Source organism: Ananas comosus, linkage group 7 (genome assembly GCF_001540865.1).
Source record: "Ananas comosus cultivar F153 linkage group 7, ASM154086v1, whole genome shotgun sequence".
Classification (NCBI taxonomy): Eukaryota; Viridiplantae; Streptophyta; class Magnoliopsida; order Poales; family Bromeliaceae; genus Ananas; species Ananas comosus.
The window spans coordinates 103214-126273 of NC_033627.1; the positions used below are offsets into that span (position 1 = coordinate 103214).

The 23060-nt window shown below is 39.2% G+C and overlaps 3 protein-coding genes across 5 annotated transcripts; 2 read left to right on the forward strand and 1 right to left on the reverse strand.

Moving 5' to 3' along the window:
- Window positions 1312-4796, forward strand: LOC109713145. Of its 2 annotated transcripts, none has more exons than XM_020237118.1 (5): window positions 1312-2053; window positions 2239-2457; window positions 3831-3929; window positions 4141-4260; window positions 4409-4796. In XM_020237118.1, the coding sequence occupies exons 1-5, from the start codon at window positions 1451-1453 to the stop codon at window positions 4634-4636; spliced, it is 1269 nt and encodes a 422-aa protein (XP_020092707.1). In that variant the 5' UTR covers window positions 1312-1450; the 3' UTR covers window positions 4637-4796. The 2 variants fall into 2 exon arrangements, with proteins under 2 accessions (XP_020092707.1, XP_020092708.1); XM_020237119.1 differs by having other exon boundaries at window positions 4150-4260.
- On the forward strand, window positions 7329-15081 carry LOC109713321 (transcriptional adapter ADA2-like). The gene is made up of 12 exons (XM_020237339.1): window positions 7329-7622; window positions 8316-8371; window positions 8820-8998; window positions 9519-9584; window positions 9680-9805; window positions 9894-9969; window positions 10584-10647; window positions 10725-10783; window positions 11424-11646; window positions 12699-12909; window positions 13650-13979; window positions 14587-15081. Exons 1-12 carry the CDS (start codon window positions 7570-7572, stop codon window positions 14791-14793), a joined length of 1650 nt encoding a protein of 549 aa, XP_020092928.1. The 5' UTR covers window positions 7329-7569; the 3' UTR covers window positions 14794-15081.
- On the reverse strand, window positions 15529-21316 carry LOC109713320 (oligopeptide transporter 3). 2 transcript variants are annotated; one of them, XM_020237337.1, is made up of 6 exons: window positions 20552-21316; window positions 18639-18736; window positions 17376-17945; window positions 16996-17251; window positions 16680-16862; window positions 15529-16597 (listed from the first exon to the last, which is right to left on the reverse strand). In XM_020237337.1, exons 1-6 carry the CDS (start codon window positions 21080-21082, stop codon window positions 15983-15985), a joined length of 2253 nt encoding a protein of 750 aa, XP_020092926.1. In that variant the 5' UTR covers window positions 21083-21316; the 3' UTR covers window positions 15529-15982. The 2 variants fall into 2 exon arrangements, with proteins under 2 accessions (XP_020092926.1, XP_020092927.1); XM_020237338.1 differs by lacking the exon at window positions 20552-21316 and adding an exon at window positions 19405-19746 and having other exon boundaries at window positions 15983-16597.

A 23060-nucleotide genomic window follows, 5' to 3' on the forward strand; every position in this document is an offset into this window, starting at 1 on the left:
CTCTCTACCGTCACCAATATTTCTTATTTGTCTTTAAGTTAAGGCAAGATTGATATTTTAATTTTTTTTAACTATGGTACATATGTAATTCACGTTTAACTCAAGTTAACTCAACAAAAGATAACTGCGAGAGTATTTTGTAATAACGGTGGAACATATGAGAGGTATTTTAGAAAGAAAAAAAAATAAAGATAAATCGGATATTTTCAAACGTACGAGGAGATTATCCCTTTTAAAAAATTAAGATAACAAATAAAATAATATAGGCAACAATAAAAATAGGGTGTAAAATTTACATTTTGACCTGTATATAGTGCGTGTATAGCATTCTCTTTAGGAGGAACTAGATTGAGCTACCAAAATTAGTTTCTGCACCTAAGTTGTTTTCACATTTATTTATCAATGGACACAATCAATTCTTCACTTGTTGCATCAGATGGCCACCGGTATACAAACGAGTGGATCTGAGTTGAGTTGGGGAGAAATTGGCATGGCTACGGCCAGACTATTTTAAGGCAAAAAAGATGAGGAGAAAGAAAGGCAAGAGGAAACATAGGTAGGTACATGATGAGCTCCATGATCGATCACTCCGGATGGAGATTGGAGAGTTCGTACAGAAGAAAGAAAGTGTTAATTAGCTTATAGATAGATGTATAGATCAACACCATTTTGTAATAAAAAATTTATCCACGCAGCTCACGACACCCAAGATAGCTATATGATATTGAATTTAATTAGCGCACTCCTCACAGAAAGTCAATGTTTAATATTGGGAGTAAAATGCTTGGGGGCTACCACAGATAGCAACTTCAGAAAACTCTCCCATACAAGCGAAAATGAGACTACGAGTCAGATGTGAATTAATTTGCTACGAGAGAAGAAAATTTATGCATCTAAAAGATGATACACAGGATTATATCAAATCATGCATCCTTCGTTATTTTTTCATCCTACCTTATTTTACACAAAGGACAACATCAAAGGGCCTATAATTGCCCAGAATAATTATATATATATTTTTAATAATGTTTAACTAACACTAGTTGAATAATAATAAATTGGCGTCATTTAGCTAGATGTCATTTTTATTATTTTGGGTTTAGGGTAATCATACAGCAGGTTAATATATTTTTTTTTACACATATGTACAAGAAATGTAATACTTTTGTCATGTAAAATATACCTTAATAATTAATTTAAGTTTAGTATCTTCGTAGCGCACGCACGATAAGGCTAAAAGCATCCGGCGGAACACGACATGCCAAATTTTGAATTTCGCCACCGCTCCTTTTGTTAGCGTCCCTTCGCCAGCCTCTGCAGTACCCTTTTCCTCTCGCAAAACCCCGCACAAGCACAATCAGATCCGATGCTTGTTCACCTTCTCAGAAAGCTTCGCTCGTAGAAGAAATCGCTTCTGAATCCACCATTCGTCCCTTCCAGTTCTCCCCAGATGGCTTCTTCCAAGCCCTCGTCTCGCTACGCCTCCGTCGATTCCCATTCCTCCACTTCATCCTCCCGCCACTCGTCAAATCCCTCTCCCTCCTTCTCCGACCATAAAATCCCCAGTAAAAACCTCTCCTCTCTGAGACGCCTTCTCGGCAACGCCAGCCGCAGACCGTCCGATCCGGTGCCGGTCGCTGCCGCGATGGAGAATCCCTGCCGTGCCGTCACCCGGGCGAGATCAGGGAACGCCGTCGCTCTCACGAAAGCCGGAAGCGGCCACAATTTGGGGTCAGTGGTGAAGAAGATGATGGAGAGGAGGCCGGACTCGAAGGCGGGGTCTGCGGCGCTGCTGGTTGTTCCGGCTGATCTTATAGCGGAGGACACGAAGAAGACCGCCAAGGGGTCGAACCTTTCGGCCTTGTCCCGGAAGCTGTTTCAGAAGGGGGGGTCTGGAGATCGGGCGGCGACCAAGGCACTGGCGGAGGCCAAGGCGAACACGCGGACACTCGCGCAGGTGCTTCGCAGCGAGAGGGAGCTTCTCAGCCAAAATAAGGAGTACGAGGCCGAGATGTCGGAGCTGCGCCTGCTGCTTGAAGAGAGGAACCGAGAAGTAACTCCATTTCATGCTTGTATATTACTGTCTGTATATTTACTGTTTTCCTTTGCGATAGAATTTAATACGATGCGCTTGTCTTTAGGTTCTTTTTTTTTTTTTTTTTTGGCTTCTGGTATAATATTCATTGGTTGTTCAAATTTCTTCCGGCCGTCATTAAAGGAGGAGTATGCTCGTGGCAGGTGGAGAAATTGAAGGATTTGTGTCTAAAGCAGAGGGAGGAGATAAAGGCATTGAAGGATGCGGTACTCTTCCCTGATGTCATGAACTCCCAGCTGCAGGAGCTGCTGCAGCGGCAAGGGTCCGAGCTGAAGCATGCCAAGCAAGTCATTCCAAATCTCCAGAGACAGGTCTCTTCTCTCACCGGACAGATTCAATGCCTTGTGGAGGATCTCGCAGAGGTACTTCCCCATTCAATTGTGCTTGGCTCATGTTTCTTCTGACATCAATTTTAATTTTGCCAGTGTTAAGGTCGGTTACATCAGGGACCTTTTCTTTCAATATTTGTTTCATTTTATGTCCTGTTGTTGCGTTTAGTTCTGTTCCTCGACCTTAGTTAATTCTGTTTCGTGATTTTGTTGGTATTTAAGGTTGAATAGATGGTAGAATACCTGGAGGTTCTCTGTTTCTATTCCACTGCGCCACTTTTTTCCTTTTTATGTCATTGTCTGAATGTCCATAGCACTCATTCATATGTGGGGGTTTTAGGCTGTTAAGCATGGAAATCGTGTTTTTTGATATGTTAAAATTTTTAAGGAACCAGTTGTTTTAACAGTTTATTCCCTTCTTAGCCAACTTCCACTATAAGCCGAGCTATATCATTTTGGTTATTAGTACTGGTTTACCTGAGACTTTTTTTTCCCCCTCTCATATAATGACTTGGTACCTCACTTCTCTTAATCACAGTACAATGCTTTTAGGTATCACATTAAAGTGGCTTTTATGTCTCACGTGTAAATTATTTTATCTGTTCCCACTTCCTAGTTGTATATCCTGTTAAGTTATATTAACAAAAGCTACACAGATATGCAAACCCTGAACATGTATACTATCCATGCCTGTTTCATTTCATGTCAACTGGAACTTCCGTTCAACCTGATAAAGTTCCACTTACTTGTTGAGTATATTGTGAGAATAGTATTTTCCAGGTGATATTAGCTTTTAAACTGAACAAAATGAAGTCTGTTCATTTGTTTGTATGAGCTATTGAGATCAGTCCTGAAAGTTTTCGATCTTTAACTTGCTTTTACCCTTTCACTGAATACTTAGGAGGTCAGTCATTGAGTGTGAATTACATACATATGCCAAATACACAATTCGAGTCTTTTATTATGCTTATCTATTTGAAAACTGTGGTGTACTTTCACTTCTGATTAATCAGTGAAAGAGAAAATAGGAGTGAAACTTTTCTCAAAAAAAAAAAAAAAAAAGAGGAGTGAAAGACATTATAAAATGACACACACACACACACACACACACACACACACACACACATATATTGAAGAATCCTCCCTGTAGGCCCATGCAATGCATATGATACAAGCAGGATGGAACCCACAGCCTGTCCGTGATATGGGACATGCCTTATCGGCAATCTCTTATGTTATTAGTTCCTAGTAGCTAATTTACCCTGTGATCCAGAACTTTCAATGAAATTTCAAATAGAAAATCTGATATTGCATGTTTGCGTGCATCTGCAACAATTTCTTATTTGATGATTTATCTTTTGCTTATGTTGTTTGGATAGATTCTGAGATTAATACAACATTGACAGGTGAAATCAGATAAATATTCTGCAAGGGCATGCTTCGATGGACAATATAGCTTTCCAAGATCGCCTATAATATTTGATCAGGAGACAGCTAATCCTTTGGTATGTTTAGTTAGACATGAGCACGACTTATGCATATAATTTATTCTGAAAGGGTTTATTTATATAATGAATGCACATTTCTCTTCATAGGACTATTGTGTATGATTGCTTGAGTTGTTGCCGCTAGCAAATTCACGTTGGCTGCTCTTTGAATTTTCTATAGCTTTATTTTTAATATCTTCAAAGGTCTTTCTTGATTTATGCCTGACAGCCTTTGCAGGATTACAGCTCCAGTGACCCTGTGAGTTCTGAATATGGTAGCCCAGATGAAATGTTCCTTAAGGATTTAAATCCTTGTTTGACCCCATGCTTTTCAAAGAACAAATCTAAGGTAATCGAGATAAAAATGAAAGTCTGGCTTAGATTGTGATTGTTGGACTGATTGAACTTCTTAAGAAGATTTCGTATGTTGTTGCAAAACAGATAACTATGTGAAGATGAATGTTAGCCTCTAACTTGTACAAATGCCTTCTTACTAGGAGTGTGACGAGGCATCAGGTTGCATTTCTCCAAACGAAGATAGACTGTTCTGCAAGAACACTGGAGTTGGTCAAGGTATATTTCCTAAGTCTCGTGGATGTCTAAAATCAAAGAGTTCGGAGCATTGTCAGAAGCCTAACTCGGGCAGCAGCAGTGCCCAGAAAATATGTAAATCTGATGAAAACAAGTGGTCCGTGGGAAAATCAACCTACCAAAGTCTCTTTTAAATTATGCAAGAGCTAAACGTTTGAATGTTGTAATTTTAGGGCTTGTGGCCTTTTTTTTTTTATATTGTATCTTCACTTTTAAGAACTTGAATGTTTGTATGTCAAGTAGAAAGGGCTACATGATTACACTTTTCATTGGCATATTACAGTAAGTTGTCTTGAGCTGTTGAAGGTGTGCTATGAAAGTCTACTTGATACTTCAGCATATAAGAGCTGATGTTGTCCTGTGCTACGGATGCACTTAACATGCTTGACTTTCTTAATGGTTTTCAACATAGGGGCATATAGTTTTCCTTGAAGACGGTTTTCAATCCATGGTTGCGTACAAGGTAGTGGTAGTATTGTGATGACAACATATACGTACTAGGTGCGTAAATGTGGTGTGCTGGGATAAGAATCATAATAAATTCTTGTTGTGAGGTTTGAATGAACATGTCCAAAAACCTAAAATGGGTATTATAGGGGTTCTTTAGCCTAGCTTCAGAACATTTCATCTCTGCCATCCATCTTATTATCTCTTTCACTGCTTGTTTTTTCTTTGTTTTTTTTCCTCGTCATTTATTTTGAAGTTTTGTAAATATATGACATGCAAAGTTTTTTTTCATAAAAAATACAAAAAAACGGAAATGTAAATGCAAATAAAAATAAGTGAAGGTAGTTTATTTGTTTCCTTAAATGTGTACTCATTATGTTTTAAGTGGCAATATTCAAGGGTGTGATTTGTGGTGGGATTAGACGCCGTTGTTCTATCTCTTGATGTATGCTGATCATTCACCATGGGTGTCAAAGGTTGATAAGTTTAGCATTTTCTGTGAGGAGAAAATATAAAACATAATGAAACATCAGCTGCATCCATGTGGCACCAAGAGGAGGATGGTGTGGGTGGGTTTCAGTGGAGGAATTCTATACTGTCACACTTATGCCACGTTACCAACCTCTTCTTGGTGCCACGTGGATGCAATTGATATTTTATTATGTTTTAGAATGCAACGGATTATTGATGACGTGGCGTAACAAATCAATCAAATGTATTCTTTTAGGAGTATATGTCCCATCATGATTGTAAAAAAAAAATTTATTGTACTTTTGTTTGAAAAGAATGAATGTGATAGGTTTGTTATTGATGACGTGGTGTAAAGAAATATTTTTTTACAATCATGATGGAACATATACATCTAAAAGGATACATTTGATTGGATTGTTACGCCACGTCACCAATATACCCATTGCATTCTAGAATTTTTCGTTCCAGTGGGGCTGAGGAGGGGGCTAATTTATTATTTTTAATCTATTTTTTTTCTCTTTTGACATGGAGAGGAGAATCTATAAAATCTGTAAAATAAAATATAATGAAACCTTGCATCCACGGGCACCAAGAGGAGGTTGGTGCGGGTGGGGCCTAGTGGGTCCCGGCCGGTGGAGGGGGCTAATTTACTTTTTTTTTTATCTCTCTCTTAATATGAAGAGAAGAATTTGGATTTTTTTTTAATCCAATCTTTTTTTTTTATAATAAAAATTTAAAATATATAATTTTTTAACGCATAATTTTAAAATAGTTTTAACTTTATGTACTAAATATAAATTTTAATTTTATAATATTTACTCGCATCTAACATATAAAAAAAACTGGATAGTAAAAATAAAATTTTGAAAAATTGGATAACTGATTCAAAATTGTTTATAGTTCAGAAATATTTTATATATTTTTACTTTGATTTTAATATTAAACATCAATGTTATATTTATAGTTTGATGAGCGATCAATTTTAGATTTAAAAAACTTTTAGAATATCCAAATTATAATTGGTTGGCTTTTAATTTGAGCAATTAGACATTCTAAAATTTATTTGATAGTTTAACATATTTTTTTTCTTATATGAAATTACTAATTGAATAAAATCGATCAATACTCAACTCTAACTTCCTTGGAATAAAAATAAAATATAAAAAAGATACATTATGCTTTTGGTCCTCAAACTATAAGATGCGTAAAATTTTAGTTCTCGAACTTTCATGCATTATAATTTCTTGCTTAAACTATAGGACACGCAAAACTTTAGTCTACAAACGTTAATTAGTTGTAATTTTTAACTCGAATTATGAAACATATGATATTTTAATTTTCAAGACATTATAAATATAATTTATTATTTTTATAGTTTTTTCTTATTTTTTATACTTATTATATTTTTATTCTTATTCTTTGCGTAGCCGCTATTTTTTCTTCGGTTCTTTTATTTATATTTTATTTTTATTTTTTAAACTTTATTTATTTATTTATTTTTATGAAATCGCAACGCGCGAATACCTTCACTAGTATTATTTTTAAGTGACTATTTGTAAACAAGGGAATAAGAGAACAATCAAAATCTTGAGAAAGGAAGGAAAAAAGAAAAAAGGAAAAAAAATAAAAATTAAGAGGCCAACATACAGATAATATATTGAGTATATTTGTAATCAGTATTTCTTTCGAAAAGTTTTTTTTTCCCTGAGAATAATGTATACAAAATTTTCTTTCCATTATAACTATATCCTTCTTATAACTATTTGACTTAAAATTTAAAAAGAGGTGCAGTGCATATGTATGACTAAACTAAGAGGGAGTAAAGTGCAAATTGCGACATCGTTAGGGTTACCTACAATCAGAGGAAATATAATAAATGGAACTTCGAGGGGCCAATGTGAAAAAAAAAAAACGAGGCTGGGCGGATCGACATGCCGGTTGCTAGACCGGCCACCGATCCGTAGATCTACCGAAGATACAGCAAACCCAAATTTCCATATACCGCCGGTTGCGGGAATCTAGGGTTCCTGTTCATCCTTCCCTCCCCCCGACCATCTCCATCTCCACTTCCGACGTCCACCCCTCAATTAGGGTTTCTGATTCTCCTCCCTTCTCCCTCCTCCCTCCTTCCTTCTCCCTTCGTTGAACGATGGGTCGCTCCCGCGCGGTGCCCAACTCTGGAGACGATGAAGCCAACCAGAGGTCTCTCTCTCTCTCTCTCTCTCTCTCTCTCTCTCTCCACACACACACATACACACACACACAGTCGCACAGAGACACTCAATTGTGCTCCGTGTTTGTTAATTTTGGAGTGGTCGAATTTGGTGAGATTCAGTACTCTTTGGACTCGCTATTCGACTTAATGAAGAGCTTGGTGGTGATGGGATTAAGTTAATTCGCCTCCAGGGTTTTACAGAGGAAGTGTGGAGAATAATTGGATGGCTGAGCAAGTTAATTAGTATAGGTTTTCGCGCCTTGTAGGCGTCACTTGTAGGCTTGTAGCAATGCCTAGGACGATGCACGTACTAATTTCTAATTGAAAGCAGAGGATGATTAATCTTTATATGGCTTCTTCATCCATTACCCATTGTGTCTCTTTGGTATTTTCATTATCTTATTATAATTCTAGAAGTTTTTATAATTCTAGAAGTTACGTTGGTTTGCTGATGTTAAGCATTGCATATTGCCATATACAGATATTGTGTTAACATGCAGATTGTTTGTCCCGAAAGGCTTTGTTTCTGCTGGCTGCATGCCAGCCATATTTTTCACGTATATTATCCTCTATAACTTAATTTTTCCATCACTTTGGTGCTTCGACCTTACATTCCTTGTTGGAGTTGCATATTTCTGTTTTTCTTGGTTATTCATACATTTTATTTGCTCCTTTTTTAGGTCAAAGAGAAGGAGGGTTGCTTCAAGCGGAGAAACACTGGAGACAATAACCTCAGGTTTTTTTCCTATTTTTTCTCAGATTTGAGAACTATATATGCCTGTGGGATTAATTTGGGAAATTTCCAACCGAACAATTTCTATGTTATTTGGCGTAACAAGATGGGTCATAAATATTTTATTGTTTTGCCTGTTGAAGAGCCTATAATTTAGCTGATATTTGTACATTTGACATGGGTTATTCGACTACCATGCTGAAAAAAAAATTTGATAGGTGCTACATGCATACATCAAAAATTACAATGTGTCCGTTAAACTTTGCAGTTCTAGTCACTGAATTGATAAATTACAAGCATAAAAATAAAATATGCTTCTTTACACCTATGAAATAATTGTCTCTATTTTCTGTGCTGCCTTGTACTTTATGAAATTAATGCTAAGACCCTTCAGTTTAATACCTTATTTGAGCGAACGAAACTCATAGTAGCTGTTGTACTGTTAATCCAGGTTCAGGAACAAATGACGGAAAGAAGGCTCTATATCACTGTAATTATTGTAATAAGGACATATCTGGGAAGATTAGGATCAAATGCAGTAAATGCCCTGATTTTGATCTATGTGTTGAGTGCTTCTCTGTAGGTGCAGAAGTCACTCCACACAAAAGCAATCATCCTTACAGGGTCATGGTTGGTGAAGCTCTTGATGCCTCTTCCCTTTTTCATTTCTCGCATTTTATTTGTAATAATATTGCTGCTGTTTAGGATAATGTCAATTCTTGGATTTTAGAATGTTTTGCAAGTTGCCTTTATAGTGCGTTTCTGTTACTTGTGGAAGTGTTGCATTCTACTTAAGAAACTCGAAGTGTTGCATTCTACTTAAGAAACTCTAGCAATGACTTATTGTAATTTTTACATTTCGTGGTCTTTATTTAACCACTGACATAATATATATACCCTGTTTTAGTTTGACCTGCCTTTTGATGGTTGGTGCCTTGGAGAGAATTCATCTTGTACTTCTAACCAAGATTTTTTTCTGAATCTTAGTGCTTTCATTGGGTATTACATTGAATAATTAGCGCACAGTTGTTTGGCCATTTATTTGTTTGAATGATTACTTCACCTCCTTCCTTGCATTTAGATGATGCTTTCCCTGAATTGAAGAGAAGGGCTATCTTTCTTTTTTACTGAATAAGAATTCCTCCAACAGGACAATCTGTCTTTTCCCCTTATTTGTCCAGATTGGAACGCTGATGAGGAAATACTACTTCTAGAGGTAATAACTTCCCCTGTCTCACATAATTTTGCTATCAGGTCTATAATTTAACAACTTTGAGCTTAATCTCAAAAGGTTGGGTTTATCATTGTTAGGGAATTGAGATGTATGGACTGGGGAACTGGGCTGAAGTTGCTGAGCATGTTGGCACCAAGAGTAAGGCACAATGTATTGATCACTATACAACAGCATACATGAACTCACCTTGCTATCCTCTTCCGGTATTGTACTGTTTGTATCATTGATTTGTATATTTGATCATTCAAAAGAGTGACCATTCTAGCTTTCTTATTAGTGCTTCTTTTATAGGACATGTCTCGTGTTAACGGTAAGAACAGAAAAGAACTCCTTGCTATGGCTAAAGTGCAAGGGGAGGGCAAGAAAGGTTTGTTGTTGCTTCTCATCTATTATAATAACAATTATAATTTCTTTTATTAACACAGACTATCACTGTTTATGCTGATTTATCATCCAAGGTGCAATGAGTTTGTATCTGATAGAGGAAACATGTTTTTTTCTTGAATTTTTGCGAAATAGAAAGAGCAACCCACAAAAGAATTTCCTTAATATAAGAGGATTGAAACCAAAGTTAAAGACTCTTTAGAAACCTTCATATTGGATATACAGGTTCTTTATCCTTGAGATTCAGTTGGATCAGCGTGATTCAAAGGCCCTCCCACACCGATATTTTGTTATATAGATGCCTTATTCCATAAAGAATTTGTGGGACACCCATATTCTGTGGTTAGAGTAACTGCTTTCAGTAGTACATATCTTTTGTTGTTGTATTTATCCACTTTAGTTGGGTCATCTACCAGTCTACCAGATAATCAATCACAACAAATCCAGTTTTGTTTAATTTATCTTGGTTTTCATTCTTATAGAGGAATGAACCATAATTTGTTTGGAGCTCTGGCATATTAATTCCATTGTATTAAATTTTTTAGGCATCCAAGCTTGATTAGCTTCATTAATTTTTCCTAATATTTTATATGATAGGAAATTCAATGCTTGGGGATGTGACGGTTAAAGAAGAATCTCCATTCTCACCATCAAGAGTCAAGTATGTTGTCTGCTGCATTGCCCCTTTTTCTCTTAGAAGCTGGTCTTTCACTTAGTGTTTTTCATTTTCTTGTATAGGGTTGAAGACTCAGGTGGGGAGGCGCCAGCTGGCCGATCGCCGTCAAACTTATCTGCTGGTAATGCTAGGTGTCTTGTGAGTCAACTGATTTGTATAAAAAATAACATTGATGGAGAAGCTGTAAATATGATGCTGCTTGATGTCTTGCATTAGATAGATTGGAAAGTTCTGCAGTTCAATATTGTTGTGCTTGTTTTGAACTTCACACTTTGCAAGTGCGAATGCGAATTCTTCAGCCATAGTCTAGATGAAAGATGGTTATACTTGAACTAAACTAAAGGTGAGCTATCCGCTGAATATGGGAAGTGAGAATATAGTCCCCAGTCTTCCATTTACACTGATTCCTGCTATGAACGTTATCTTAGATATTATTTGCAAATCATTTCTTTACCTTCTAGAATGCATTTTCCTTGGGGAAATAGCTAAGTTGATGCTACAACCTACTTAGATAGTTGCAATAGTTGTCTGTTGGGATTTTTGCACTGTTTGAAGTTCTAGTTTTTAAGGATTTTAGTTTGCTTAAAAATTGATTGTTAACAGCATGGCCTTACACTTTTTCCGTTATCAAAATAGAATACTAGTTATACTGGCATCTTTAACATTAGATCTGTTAGTTGTGAGCGGAGTTGTCTTTGTTAGAGTTTTGAACTCAGTTTTTTCTGATGCGTTGATCCCTTAATATTTGTAATAATTGACAGACAAACACATGGATAGAAGTGTTGGTGTGAAAAAGCCTAAATATTCAGGTGAAGAAGGTCCTTCTGTGGCAGAGTTAAGTGGTTACAACCCGAAGAGGCAGGAATTTGACCCTGAATATGATAATGATGCTGAAAAATCACTTGCTGAGATGGAATTCAAGGAGAATGACTCTGAAACTGATCGTGAATTGAAGCTGCGTGTATTACGTATTTACTTGTCGAGGTTTGTTCTACATAATTACTATTGTTTGTTTAATGATATTTAGTTGAAAAGCTTTTGTCATAGTTTAGTAAATATTTTTTCTTTGCTTCATCCATGAACTGTGCGTAAATAGTATATATCTGTTTTTCTGTGAATCTGTTTTTTAGCTTAAGCTGTCTTAAGAAGTGCAACACCAGGAGAATTTGTTAAGCTGGCTTAAGAAGTGCAACACCAGGAGAATTTGTCGCTCTTGACTGAAAACTGATCTTCCCTATGTCTCTACTGATTAGTCGTTTTGCAACCGCATTATATCAATAACATGGATAAAATTTATGAGAAATAATTTACACATTAATTTGGCGGGAACCTGGACCAAGGCTTTCGAGTCTTCCATGTAAAAGAATTGTAATTGTGGGCCTATTTTAACTCTTTTAATACTTCTCTCTCTGTTATAAATAGAAGCTTTCTTAACACCTGGTGCTTTCCACACAAATCATTTAGTAACTGTCATATTTTGGAGAGTGTTGTTTAGGTAGTTGGCAAGAACAACCGGTGATATTTATCGGCAAAGATATGCATCCTAGAGCTCAACGTGCTAAGAACTCTTGGCAACCTTGCAATTCAGGGATATCAACTATGTGAACATCTTATGCCATATGAAGGATATGCGTGAATGGTGATCAGTCGTGACTCAGATAGTTAAGAATTAAAAGTTTTATTTTAAATTTACAGAAGTTTCTATGAGTTGAATATCACTATTTTTTGAGCTGAAGAGTATATCCTGATTTCTGTGATGGTACTTTATTGACTTTCTGTCATCTTAAAACATTCGTGTCATTGTTGAGTGTTCTCAAGTCTCAACCACTAAAGTATATAGTTCACTAATCAACTTCCTTTAACTATATGTAAGTCTGGATGTTGCTAGAGGAAGACAAGATTGTGTATTATGCTTTTCGCAAAATTGCTTCTCTGTGCCCTGTTGTGATACTCAACCAACTTGAAAACATTATTTCATGATATTGAGATTCAAAAAAATTTTCATCATTGCATTAACTTTAGAAGTTTTTGGATAGGCTTGATGAGAGGAAAAGGAGGAAGGAATTCATCTTAGAAAGGAAGTTACTGTTCCCTAATCCGCTGGAGAAGGAACTCTCTAATGAGGACAAAGAAATATATCACCGTTTCAAAGTTTTCATGCGCTTCCTTTCTCAAGAAGAACATGAAACCTTAGTCAGGAGTGTTATTGAGGAGAAAAAAATTCGAAGGAGAATTCAAGAGCTTCAGGTACAATGTTTTCTGTGGATATATTGTACTTAATCAATTATTTGCAACCTAATTCTTGCTTATTGTTCGTTCGTTGGTCTAACATCAAATTTTCATTATTTTGACTAAAATTTGCACTAGAATGTTTCTTCATGTCAATTACTTTTCATGACTCTCGATAGTGAACAGATTGCATGGCTATTTCGGAACTACTTCAAATGTTTACAGTTCACATGATCTTGTGTGTGCACGATCATTATTTTGAAATTTCAACTTAGAGATTTCTTTGTGTTAAATTTGTCATTAATTATTGAACCTCTTTTATCTGAAACTTGTATTTTAATATTAACCACCATCAAAGTTTGGCAAATTAGCAGCAGATAAGGCTGCAGCTTTGTATAAATGGCCAAATTACGATTGCAGTTGTCACATTTGCTTATGGTTTGGTGTCCAATGAGCAAAGCCTATATCCTATCTAAATTAAGTTTCAGTAATCCTTTAATTCCTATTTGGAGAACTCCTATCAGTCTTTTCTCAGTTATTATCTAAATAAAAGCTTCTCTACAGAAATAAACAAGCAGATAAACGTAACTACTCCGTTACATTCTCTACTCATTACAACTTCCCATATTATTTTGCTTTATACAGTTGTCTTCCTACTTCTTGACAACTGAAAAAGTATTACGTAACATTCTTAAAGATGATCGGATACGCTTCTTACTGTTATTAAATTCATATATTTGCTTGCGTTTGATTTTCAGGAATGTCGTGCTGCTGGTTGTCGTACGTTAGCTGAAGCAAAAACATACATTGAGCAGAAGCGGAAGAAGGAAATAGAGGCAAATGCACAAAAAACTAAGGAAAGTGGCCAGGCTCTACTGAGCACAAAAGGTGTACAAAAAACTGGCCGCCCAGCAAAAGTTGAATCCGATGGGAGCCCAAGAAACAGTGTTGACCCCAAAATAAAAGGTAGTGTTGGGTTAGATTCTGGTGGCAAGGACTCTCCGACAGCGATGGGCCTGATAAATACAAAGTCGTGGGATGATTGGGATATTACTGGACTTCCTGGAGCAGAATTGTTAAGCGAAACTGTAAGAACCTTCGGTCTCTCCCATTGATTCAAACTTTGTTCCTAAGGCATGAAATTTCAATACTTTTTTGTAGATCACTTTGACTCCTAGGGTTGAACGCCATCTCTTAGGGGTTAGGTGTTTCACCATTTAGAAGCATCATGGTAGTACAACCAGCAGTACCACCTGCATATTGCCACTGTGTAGTGAGCTGGTAATATTCAATGGGATGGACTTTTTTCACTGGTTTGAGGTTTTACTTTGCCTTAACCTAAGGGGAGTCAAAAAAAAAAAAAAAAAATCAAAAAGTAAAGGTTACTAGCTTTATCATTTGTTTAGAGTGTTTCAACATCTCAGAACTTTGGAGGCTTGTACTCAAATTGTGTGAGCCTAGATGCATGACTGTTGCCTTGTACCTTTCATTCTTGTCCGTCAAAAATTGGATTTTTCTTTGTCCGGGTATTCATCTCCAGTTTATTAGAGGATTGGAGGAATAGCTGCAGAGTTGATTTTGAGTTTCATTTCATCTTAATAGCTATAATACCTTTTCTTTAGTTGATTGGATAAAACTTTTATTGTTTAATTTTTGGGAAAAACATTTGACCCAGTTTTACTGTCCTGTTTACAGGAGCAACGTCTCTGCTGCCAGAATAGATTGCTCCCCAGTCATTATCTTAAGATGCAGGAGGTATTGGTGCAGGAAATCTTGAAAGGCACTGTTATGAAGAAATCTGATGCCCATGGACTGTTCAAGGTCGATCCTATCAAACTGGATCATATATACGAAATGGTGACCAAAAAGTTAGGTCATCACGAGGAGTCTCCCATTGCTTGATTCATTCTTTCAAGCACGTTGTTGTGAATTCACACTATTCCTTCATAATCTGAGTTCTGCCATAGCTTTACATTTAATGTCAGAAAACGTACTCGTTGGAACCAGACTTACCTGTTCTGTATGTATGTATCCTTAGGACATGCTGAGAACAGTCTTCATAAATTAACTCAGTAGCAGCTTCCTTTGAAGGTGGAGCCCTGAAATAAAAGTCAGAGTATGCGATAAAAGTTTGTAAATCAGGTATTATTTATAAGATGATGATGAAAGTGATGATGTGTTAGTTGGTAACTGCTGGCATTGCGTCTTTCCATGTTTTGTACGAACCGGCTGCAGGAAAAAAAGACTGGCTTGTCCAAATTCTCTCGAGAAGCCGATGGCTTTGGTATTTAGATTGCATTGTAGCGTGAGTTACCCTATTTGACCGGTATTTGCTACTTTTGTTTACATAAATAAGCGGATTGCTGCATTATTTTGTGGAAAGTTAATTAAGATGAATACTGATGCAGTTGATTTTGTATTTTCTCGGGTAAGTATGCTTTGTTCAGATGGGAGGGAGCGGAGAAGAGAAGAGAAGAGAATATCAAGGAGAGGAAAGAAGAGTATCCGGAGAGGCTCTTTTAGGCTCGTTTTAGTGTTTGCTTTGTTCAAGCTTGGTGGGGGGCAGGAAGGGTGTTGGGTACCTGAGAAGGACTTGAAACGGGCAAAGAATTTCCAGAGAAAAAGATGATTCTGATGTTAAGACTTCAAAAGAGCAAAATGCAAGCTTTTCATTACATAAACGCAGAGAACGTGCTGCAATTTTTACGGAACATGAAACAGCTCAATAAAAGCTAAAAATACCACTGCAAGTGGAACAGCTCAATAAGAACTAGAAAGTAGTACCGGGCGTTATACCCTATTTCCTGGCATTTTGCGAACCTTCCTAAAAAGGATGTACTCAAGCATTGCACTGATTTCCCCAAAACGAAGTTTGATTATTGCGCAGCAACAGAATGTCACAGCTCGATCTGCTTCCGCTTCATTTCATCAGCTGTCTGATGAGAATAACACTACTGAAAATGCTACCGAAAACCAACAATCCACAAACCCAATACCTCCTGGTCTGCAAAGACGAACCCCCTCCCCTCTGATGAATATATAGATAGATAGATCATGATTGCTGTTGATCTCATATCCTCCAGTATGATAGCTAAAAAACCGGACAGCCCTTAACTGAAATACCAGGTGCTGTGGGGCATGACGCCAAAGGACAGTGATCAATCTCGGTGCCCCACCATGTGAGATTTCGGTTCTCATTCTGAAGAGCAAAGAACAGGAGCACACCCATGAATGCTGTCCCTGCATCAAGCGCCGCCGACAGCACATAGTTGTATTTCTGCCACCACCCTTTTCGGTACTTGAACACAAAATAGTTGAAGATAGTGCCAGTAATGAGCCAGCTAGCAATGTTGGTCGGAGTTGCGGGCGGCATCCCGGCGAACCCATAGGAAATAACCGGAATATTGATTAGAGGGATCCACTTCTTCTCCGGGAACATCTTGCTAAGAGCCCAGATAGGAACAGGCAAGAAAGCTCCCACGAGGAAGAGCCACACCAGGTTCCGGTATAGGCCGTGATGGCCAAAGAGTCGGCCCGGACCGATGAGGCCCCATATCACCGAAGCATCAAATGTCACTCGATATTTTGGGCAAGTCCATGGGCTGTCAGGGTGCAACGCGTCCACGTCACAGATGTTCTCTATGCTCTCCAGCATCCACCATGCTACCGCGAGGTTCACAACGCCGGCAACCAGAGTCCCCACAAGCTGCAAGAAGAGACCACATCATAATTTTAAAGGATCGGTATTGGTGGGCATTTGCATATAGCGGTTAATGAATATAAATTACCTGAGCGGTGTACATGCATCTGGGTGGGATTTTCATGTAGTGGCCGAGCTTGAGATCAGCGAGAAAGGATAGAGCATGGATGGTGCTGATGCGCCCGTATATCTTGAACAGCAGATTGGCAATGGGCTTCCCCGGTAGGACATACCCAATCATGAACTGCGCTATTATATCATATCCAGGTTGCTGCGTTGGCCATCAAAATGAACAGAGAAAAGGACATAAATTTTAATTTTTGAATGTTAATCTCCAGCTGTAAGGAGTCGAATAAAATTTAAGAATAACAACGAAATGAAGAGATATTGTTCTATTTAATTACCTGATTGGTTGTAGCTTGAATGACGCCGATGGGGAGAGTGACAATGAAGGCCAATCCGAAGGCAAAGACCATCCCCCACCAAGGGAGCTGCACCTCCTCTTTCCAGATGAAGGACATCATGAGCGAGAGAACGATGCTCCCCACAAGGAGGAGGAGGAACCACCACTGCGGCACCTGCTTGTACCTCTTCATCAGCTTTGCATGTATGTCCTCTCTCACCGAGCTCATCGCCGACTTGCTCTGCCTCCATATGTCACTGCAGCACACACAAAGGCACCAAGCAAGCTGTACTATTAATTACTAACAGTTTCACTTCTGGGAAGTGAGGGGTTAAAAGAAGTTGATCTCTGCAGCTTGTAAACATTTCCTTTTACGTATACCTTCCATGAAAGAGGAAAACATGGGTGAGTGTTGCAGTAAATCTGGCGAATCCTGAACCGATGGAGAGCGCGAAGAGCGGGCTGAGGTAAAGCTTCCCGTAACTGTCATATGCAGCTACGTTGAGGTCAAAATCCGGCGTCAAAATCTTGGTAGTATCATACTTGTTTCCCGCCGAGGTGAAGAGTTGATTCGAAAAGATGGGGAACTTGCGAGCATCGAATGTGTTGAACTTCCAGTAACAAATGGGAACGATGATGTAGATGAACATGATGAATCCAACCGCTACGTTGACGATGGAGAACCACGGAGTCACCAGTGGGCTGCCATGATAGGCCGAGATCCCGGCCCAATCGAGCGTGAAGGCTCCCACGCCGAGCCCGTGGTAGCCCGACCCTATCTGCTGGGCGGTGATGCTGTTTGGCCAGGCCCAACAGACCCACGAGAAGAATGTCAGGATGGGGAAGAGATAGCCTGGCAGCGCATAGTAGGCAAAGCTCGCAACGAAGAATGTCAGAAAGAATTGCATCCTCGTCAGCCCTTTCGATCGCGAGTCCTTTTCATGCAGCGCTCTGCAATGCATTACTATTTGTTCAGCTCTTGAGAAAGTGGAACAACTCCGTCAATCTTCACGAGAAAAAAAGAAGAAGAGCATGCACCGTATTTGATTCCTATGCATTAACCGGAAGAGAACTACTGTTCCGCGCGCGAGGAATAACGAAATAACCGAAGAGCGGGTGACATCATGCAATGATCATGTATTATTACTCATTAACCTAAGAAAAGTGCTCTATCTTAATTAATTATATTCCATTCAGAAGAGAATTCCTTCTCTTATTGACATATTGAAAAAAAAGAAAAAAGAAAAAAAAAAAAAAAGAGCTAGCAGAGTTGAACTTCGAATAAGCAAAGGAACCAAATTAAACATGTCTCTGCAGCAAGAGAACCTTTTAATGTTTTTTTTTTTTTTTTTTTTTTTTTTTNACCAAAGATGCCAAAAAGGAAAGCCTTTATGCTTTTTTTATCGTGCCTGATGCTCACTTTTCGTGTGAAAAATACAATTCAGCAGCCTTAACATCTAATTAAAGTACTATTTGATGATACTACTTGTTTTGTTCTGTTTGTCACAAATTTTCATTTACTTTCACTAATTTAGTCTCGAAAACTTTTCAGGAAAATAATTGGGAAGAAAAAAAGGAAATTCTTTAAGAATAAGGAGAAATGGTCACCGAGTTCAACAAGAAACTGATGGAGAAAACATAGACCTGAATAGGGAGACCTGAGCAAGGTTAGAAGGCCACCACATCTCAGCGGGCTCAACCAAATACCTCCTCAACAACCCCGCCCACCCATAACCCAGTACCTGCACATAAAAAAACAGCAGAAATTAGAGACAGAGGTAAACAGAAAAAAAAAAAAAAAAAAAAAAAAGAAGGAAGGAAATACCAAAGTAACTTTATTTTTTATGTACAAGATCTGGAATTCCTCGTGTGATCACACCAAGAACAAGATAACTAATCAAGTTAATTTTCGAAAGAGAAGGAAAATTAACCATGTTCAACATTATTAGCTTATTTAGTTTTTTTTTTTTTTTTTTTTTGGGGGTGGGGGTGGGGTGGGGTGGGGGGTGGGGGGGAGAATCTAATGGGTATGGGAAGAACAGGAAAACTAAAACTGTGATGTCATTTAAAATGTTTTTGAGTTGTTACCTACACTCAAGTTCCAAATATTCTTAAAATTGTTACCAACCGTGAAGCATCATATCTTTTTCATATAAGTCTTCCCAAACTATTTGGAAAGTAATCTTGGACTATCTCTGTAACAGGTGCCTCTCCCACTTATTTCTTTTTGGTACTTCTTTCTAGTTCTCCACATCCCGTTCCTATCTCTTACTCTTTATCTTTCCCACCCATGCCCCCAGTTGTAATTTAATTAAGCTCCAAGTTTCGAGTCATGCAAAGCTATTAGCTCTCGATTGTGAGATGTTTAACAAAAAGATCTTGCGTGAAAATAGAATTTGCTTCGAAGGACCTGATTACCAAAGAAGGGCAGCTCAACATGTATTTTAGACAAACAGACAATACATTCAGAAAAAGTAAAAATAAAAAGAAAAAAAGAAGAAGAAGAAGAAGAAGAAGAAAGATTTAAGTTTGAGATGTGCAAGAAGAGGTCGGCAGGCAAAACAACAAAAGCGTGCACTTCCCCAGCAAACTGAAAAAAAGCAAGAAAGAGAAAGCGAAGAAACGGAGGAGGAAGAGCAGAAGAGATTCTCGGTACATTGAAAAGCAACCCGTAAGGCCGTAACACAAAAACCCCGGGACCACCCACCCATGAACCCATGACTACCCATGATCCCATGACTACTCATGGCCCATGACCCATGACCAGAGAGAGACCCATACGCATATATGTGCCTGGATGCATGTCTCCTCTGACACTCATCATATTGACTGGTTCACATTATTATAATAATCGCACCCACCAAAGGAGAAATTCTACAGTGTCACACTTGCACCACATCATCAATAACAAGCTAATTATTTTTTTTCTTTTCAAACAAAAGTACAATAAAAATATTTTTTTACAATTATAATGAAACATATATTCTTAAAAGGATTAATTTGATACCCGTTGCATTCTAGAATTTTTCCCACTAAACACTGAGAATAAATAAAATGCATGTAAATAGCATACCATTTGACAAATCTTTTAATGTCCTCTACTAAAATCGACCCTAGCTAACGTCCTTTTGAATTGCCTACGGGTCGATTACCTCAAAAAAGAAAAGAAATAAGTAGAATAAAAAAAGCTATTATTTAATATCAGACATGGATAGATGCTGTTTTAGGTAAACAGTGCAGGCATGGTAGAGTTCAGTAATTAATTAAGTGCGGTCAATATCAGTCAACAATTAAACATGTGTAATTTGGTCCGATAAATCTAATAACACAATTCATTTTAGTGTAGGTGGGATGTAAGTATCAGATGTAATGTAATTAGAATGCGCTTTCTTAAAATAAAAGCAACTCATCCGTACATGCCGACCAGCTAGCCAGTAATTAAGCATTTTAGAAGAAATGAAAAAAGAAGAAGATCGAAGAAGGAATTAGTGATCGAGGAGGGGAGGGTAGGGTAAGGTAGGGTAGGGTAGGGAAAATAAAGGGAAGGGGATACATACCTGGGTGGTGAGGACGATGAGGAGGGCGCAGAGGAAGGAGAGGGACTGCTTGTAGTAGGCCTTCATGACGGTGATGGCGCCGATGGAGTAGGCGTCGCCGCCGCCGTAGGAGACGCCACAGTTGGCGAAGATGGTGATGATGACGTGCTCCTTGATGTTGAAGGGCCCTGGGTTGAGGCTGAAGGAGCCCAGGCCCCAGGGCAGGCGCAAGTCCCTGCGGGGGAGCGCGGAGGCCATGAAGCGCCCGAGTGGGAGCACCGCGATCTGCATCAGGATGCCCGAGATCGTCAGCGGCTGCGTCCGGAACGTGAAGAACGTGTTCAGGAAGATGAGCAGCGTGCACGACGCCAGCCCCAGCACCCACGCCCGGAACGTCATCACCGGAAGCGACGGATCGTCCGTCTCCGGCACCACCAGCGCTACCTCCTCCACGGGGCACTGCTGCTCCTGCTGCTGCTGCTCCTGCTGCTCCTGCTGCTGCTTCCCCCTCCTCATCTCCCCCTCCTCATCGCCGCCCCCCTTGAAGGCCATCTACACAGCTCCACCCACCTGCAGAAACTAGAGAAAGGGGGAGGAGCGCGCTGCTAGCGCCGAGAGAGAAAGAGAGAGAGAGTGGAAGAAAGAGAGAGAGAGAGAGTGAAAGAAAGAAAGAGAGAGAGTAGTAAATTGTAAATGAGCAGCGCGGAGGGGACGGTAGAGAGAGCCAATATATATATATAGACGGAAGAAACACTGAAGAAGCGCTTTCTTTTCGTTTGTTTTTTGTTTGCGGGGGTGTATTTTATTTTACTCAATTTGAAAAGCGCACAGACCGTGGCAGTGAGGGAAATGAAAATTTTATTATGGGTCTCGGGGGCAGTAAACTTTTTTATTCACCGGACAAGGATTGAGAACCGGGATGTGATGACCATACTACCCCTGACTGACGGGGCTGGTGCCGCCCCGCTCGTGGCCGCACAACTGTCGGGTCCCGGTCTAAGCCAGTACACGAGGAGGAGCGTTAATGAACGGTAGTAATTGTCCTCTTCCAGATTTACCAACACCATTTCTCAATTCTCATTCACTTATGGACAAGAACCGCCTGGGCAGTGGGCAGTGGGCAGTGGGCAGTGGGCAGCAGATAGAAAAAAGAAAAAAAGAGAAGGAATTAAGGAGGAAGGAGAAGGGCGTAATGGTCATTAGACGCTGCGGAAGGAGGGGCATCGCGGTCATTCGCCCGCCCTCTTACCTGCCTTTTTGGGTTTCGGGGGAGGGGCGCGTGGGAGTCGCGAGCAGCACACTGGGGGCACATGTTTGTCGTGGTGCGGAACACTCAGACGGTGTGGTGGGACTGACACCGGCCCCACCCCTCGCTCGCATTCATCGCTGACGTGTCTCTTGGCTGACGTGTCTCTCCACGTGGCGTGCCGTTTCATCCCATCCGCTCCCCTTGTGCTCGCACCACGCGAGCCCCGTGACGGCGCGGCGAGACCCTTCACAAGAGCTGCCGTCGCCGTGACGCCGCGCGCTCCGGAGCAGCGGGCCCCACGGGATGTGCCAACGTGGCAGAATCTGCGGGGACCTCTGGTGGCGTGGAGAGGTGATATATCCCTGCAAGATAAAGAGAGGCAAAGGTGTGGACCTCGCGCTGACCAAAATGGTCGACTCTGCTGTTGGTGGGGCCCCAGCTCATCACAAAGGAACCAATGATTGGATTGCGTCGGGAGGGGTACGAAGTTGATAAAATCGACACGCCATTTAATGATTTAATCCCGTGGGAATCTAGTAGTTATAATAATACTTTATTTAGTACATCAGTTTTTACTCTGCCAAATCTCTGGTGCTCCAATTATCAGATAGGTTCCTAATAAGAGACGACTTCTCAGACGTTGTGAGAGTTCCAAGTTCCAACTTTAACCTTTTTCTTCAGAGTTTGTGCCAGTCATATGATGTAATGTAATCTTACGATTTCACCGTCCAACGCTAACTTTCTTTACTAATCTTATTATTTTTTAATACTAATGTTAAAAGAAAAAAATAAATCCTAGAAGAGAGAGTTTACAATCTTTAGAATTATAATCTTGCAATTCCTTTTGGATTTTAGACCTATCATTTTTTTTCCTCAAATGGAAATCAAATCCTAAGCAAGCAAAATCACACCGTGTGCTTTGTCACTGAGATCCTATTTATTTGTCATAAAAAATTTTTAATAGTTTATTTAGGATATTTGCTGACTGATTTGAGTGTTGCACCCTTTGTAATATAGATCTTCAATTGGTATAAATTCTCTCATGCTAAGGAGAGAGAGAGAGAGAGAGAGAGAGAGAGAGAGAGAGAGAGAGAGAGAGAACGAGAGATAGGATTAGATTTAATGATTGATACTTTTAAGTTCCGGACAAAAAAAGGAAAAAAATGAAAAGGTTGTTTGCAATTTGTAACGGCCTTTTGCTGATTCCTAAAATACTATGAAGTATACCTTTGAGTTGGAAGAGTTTTCGAGTTTTCTTTTTTTTTTAAAAAAAAACCTGAA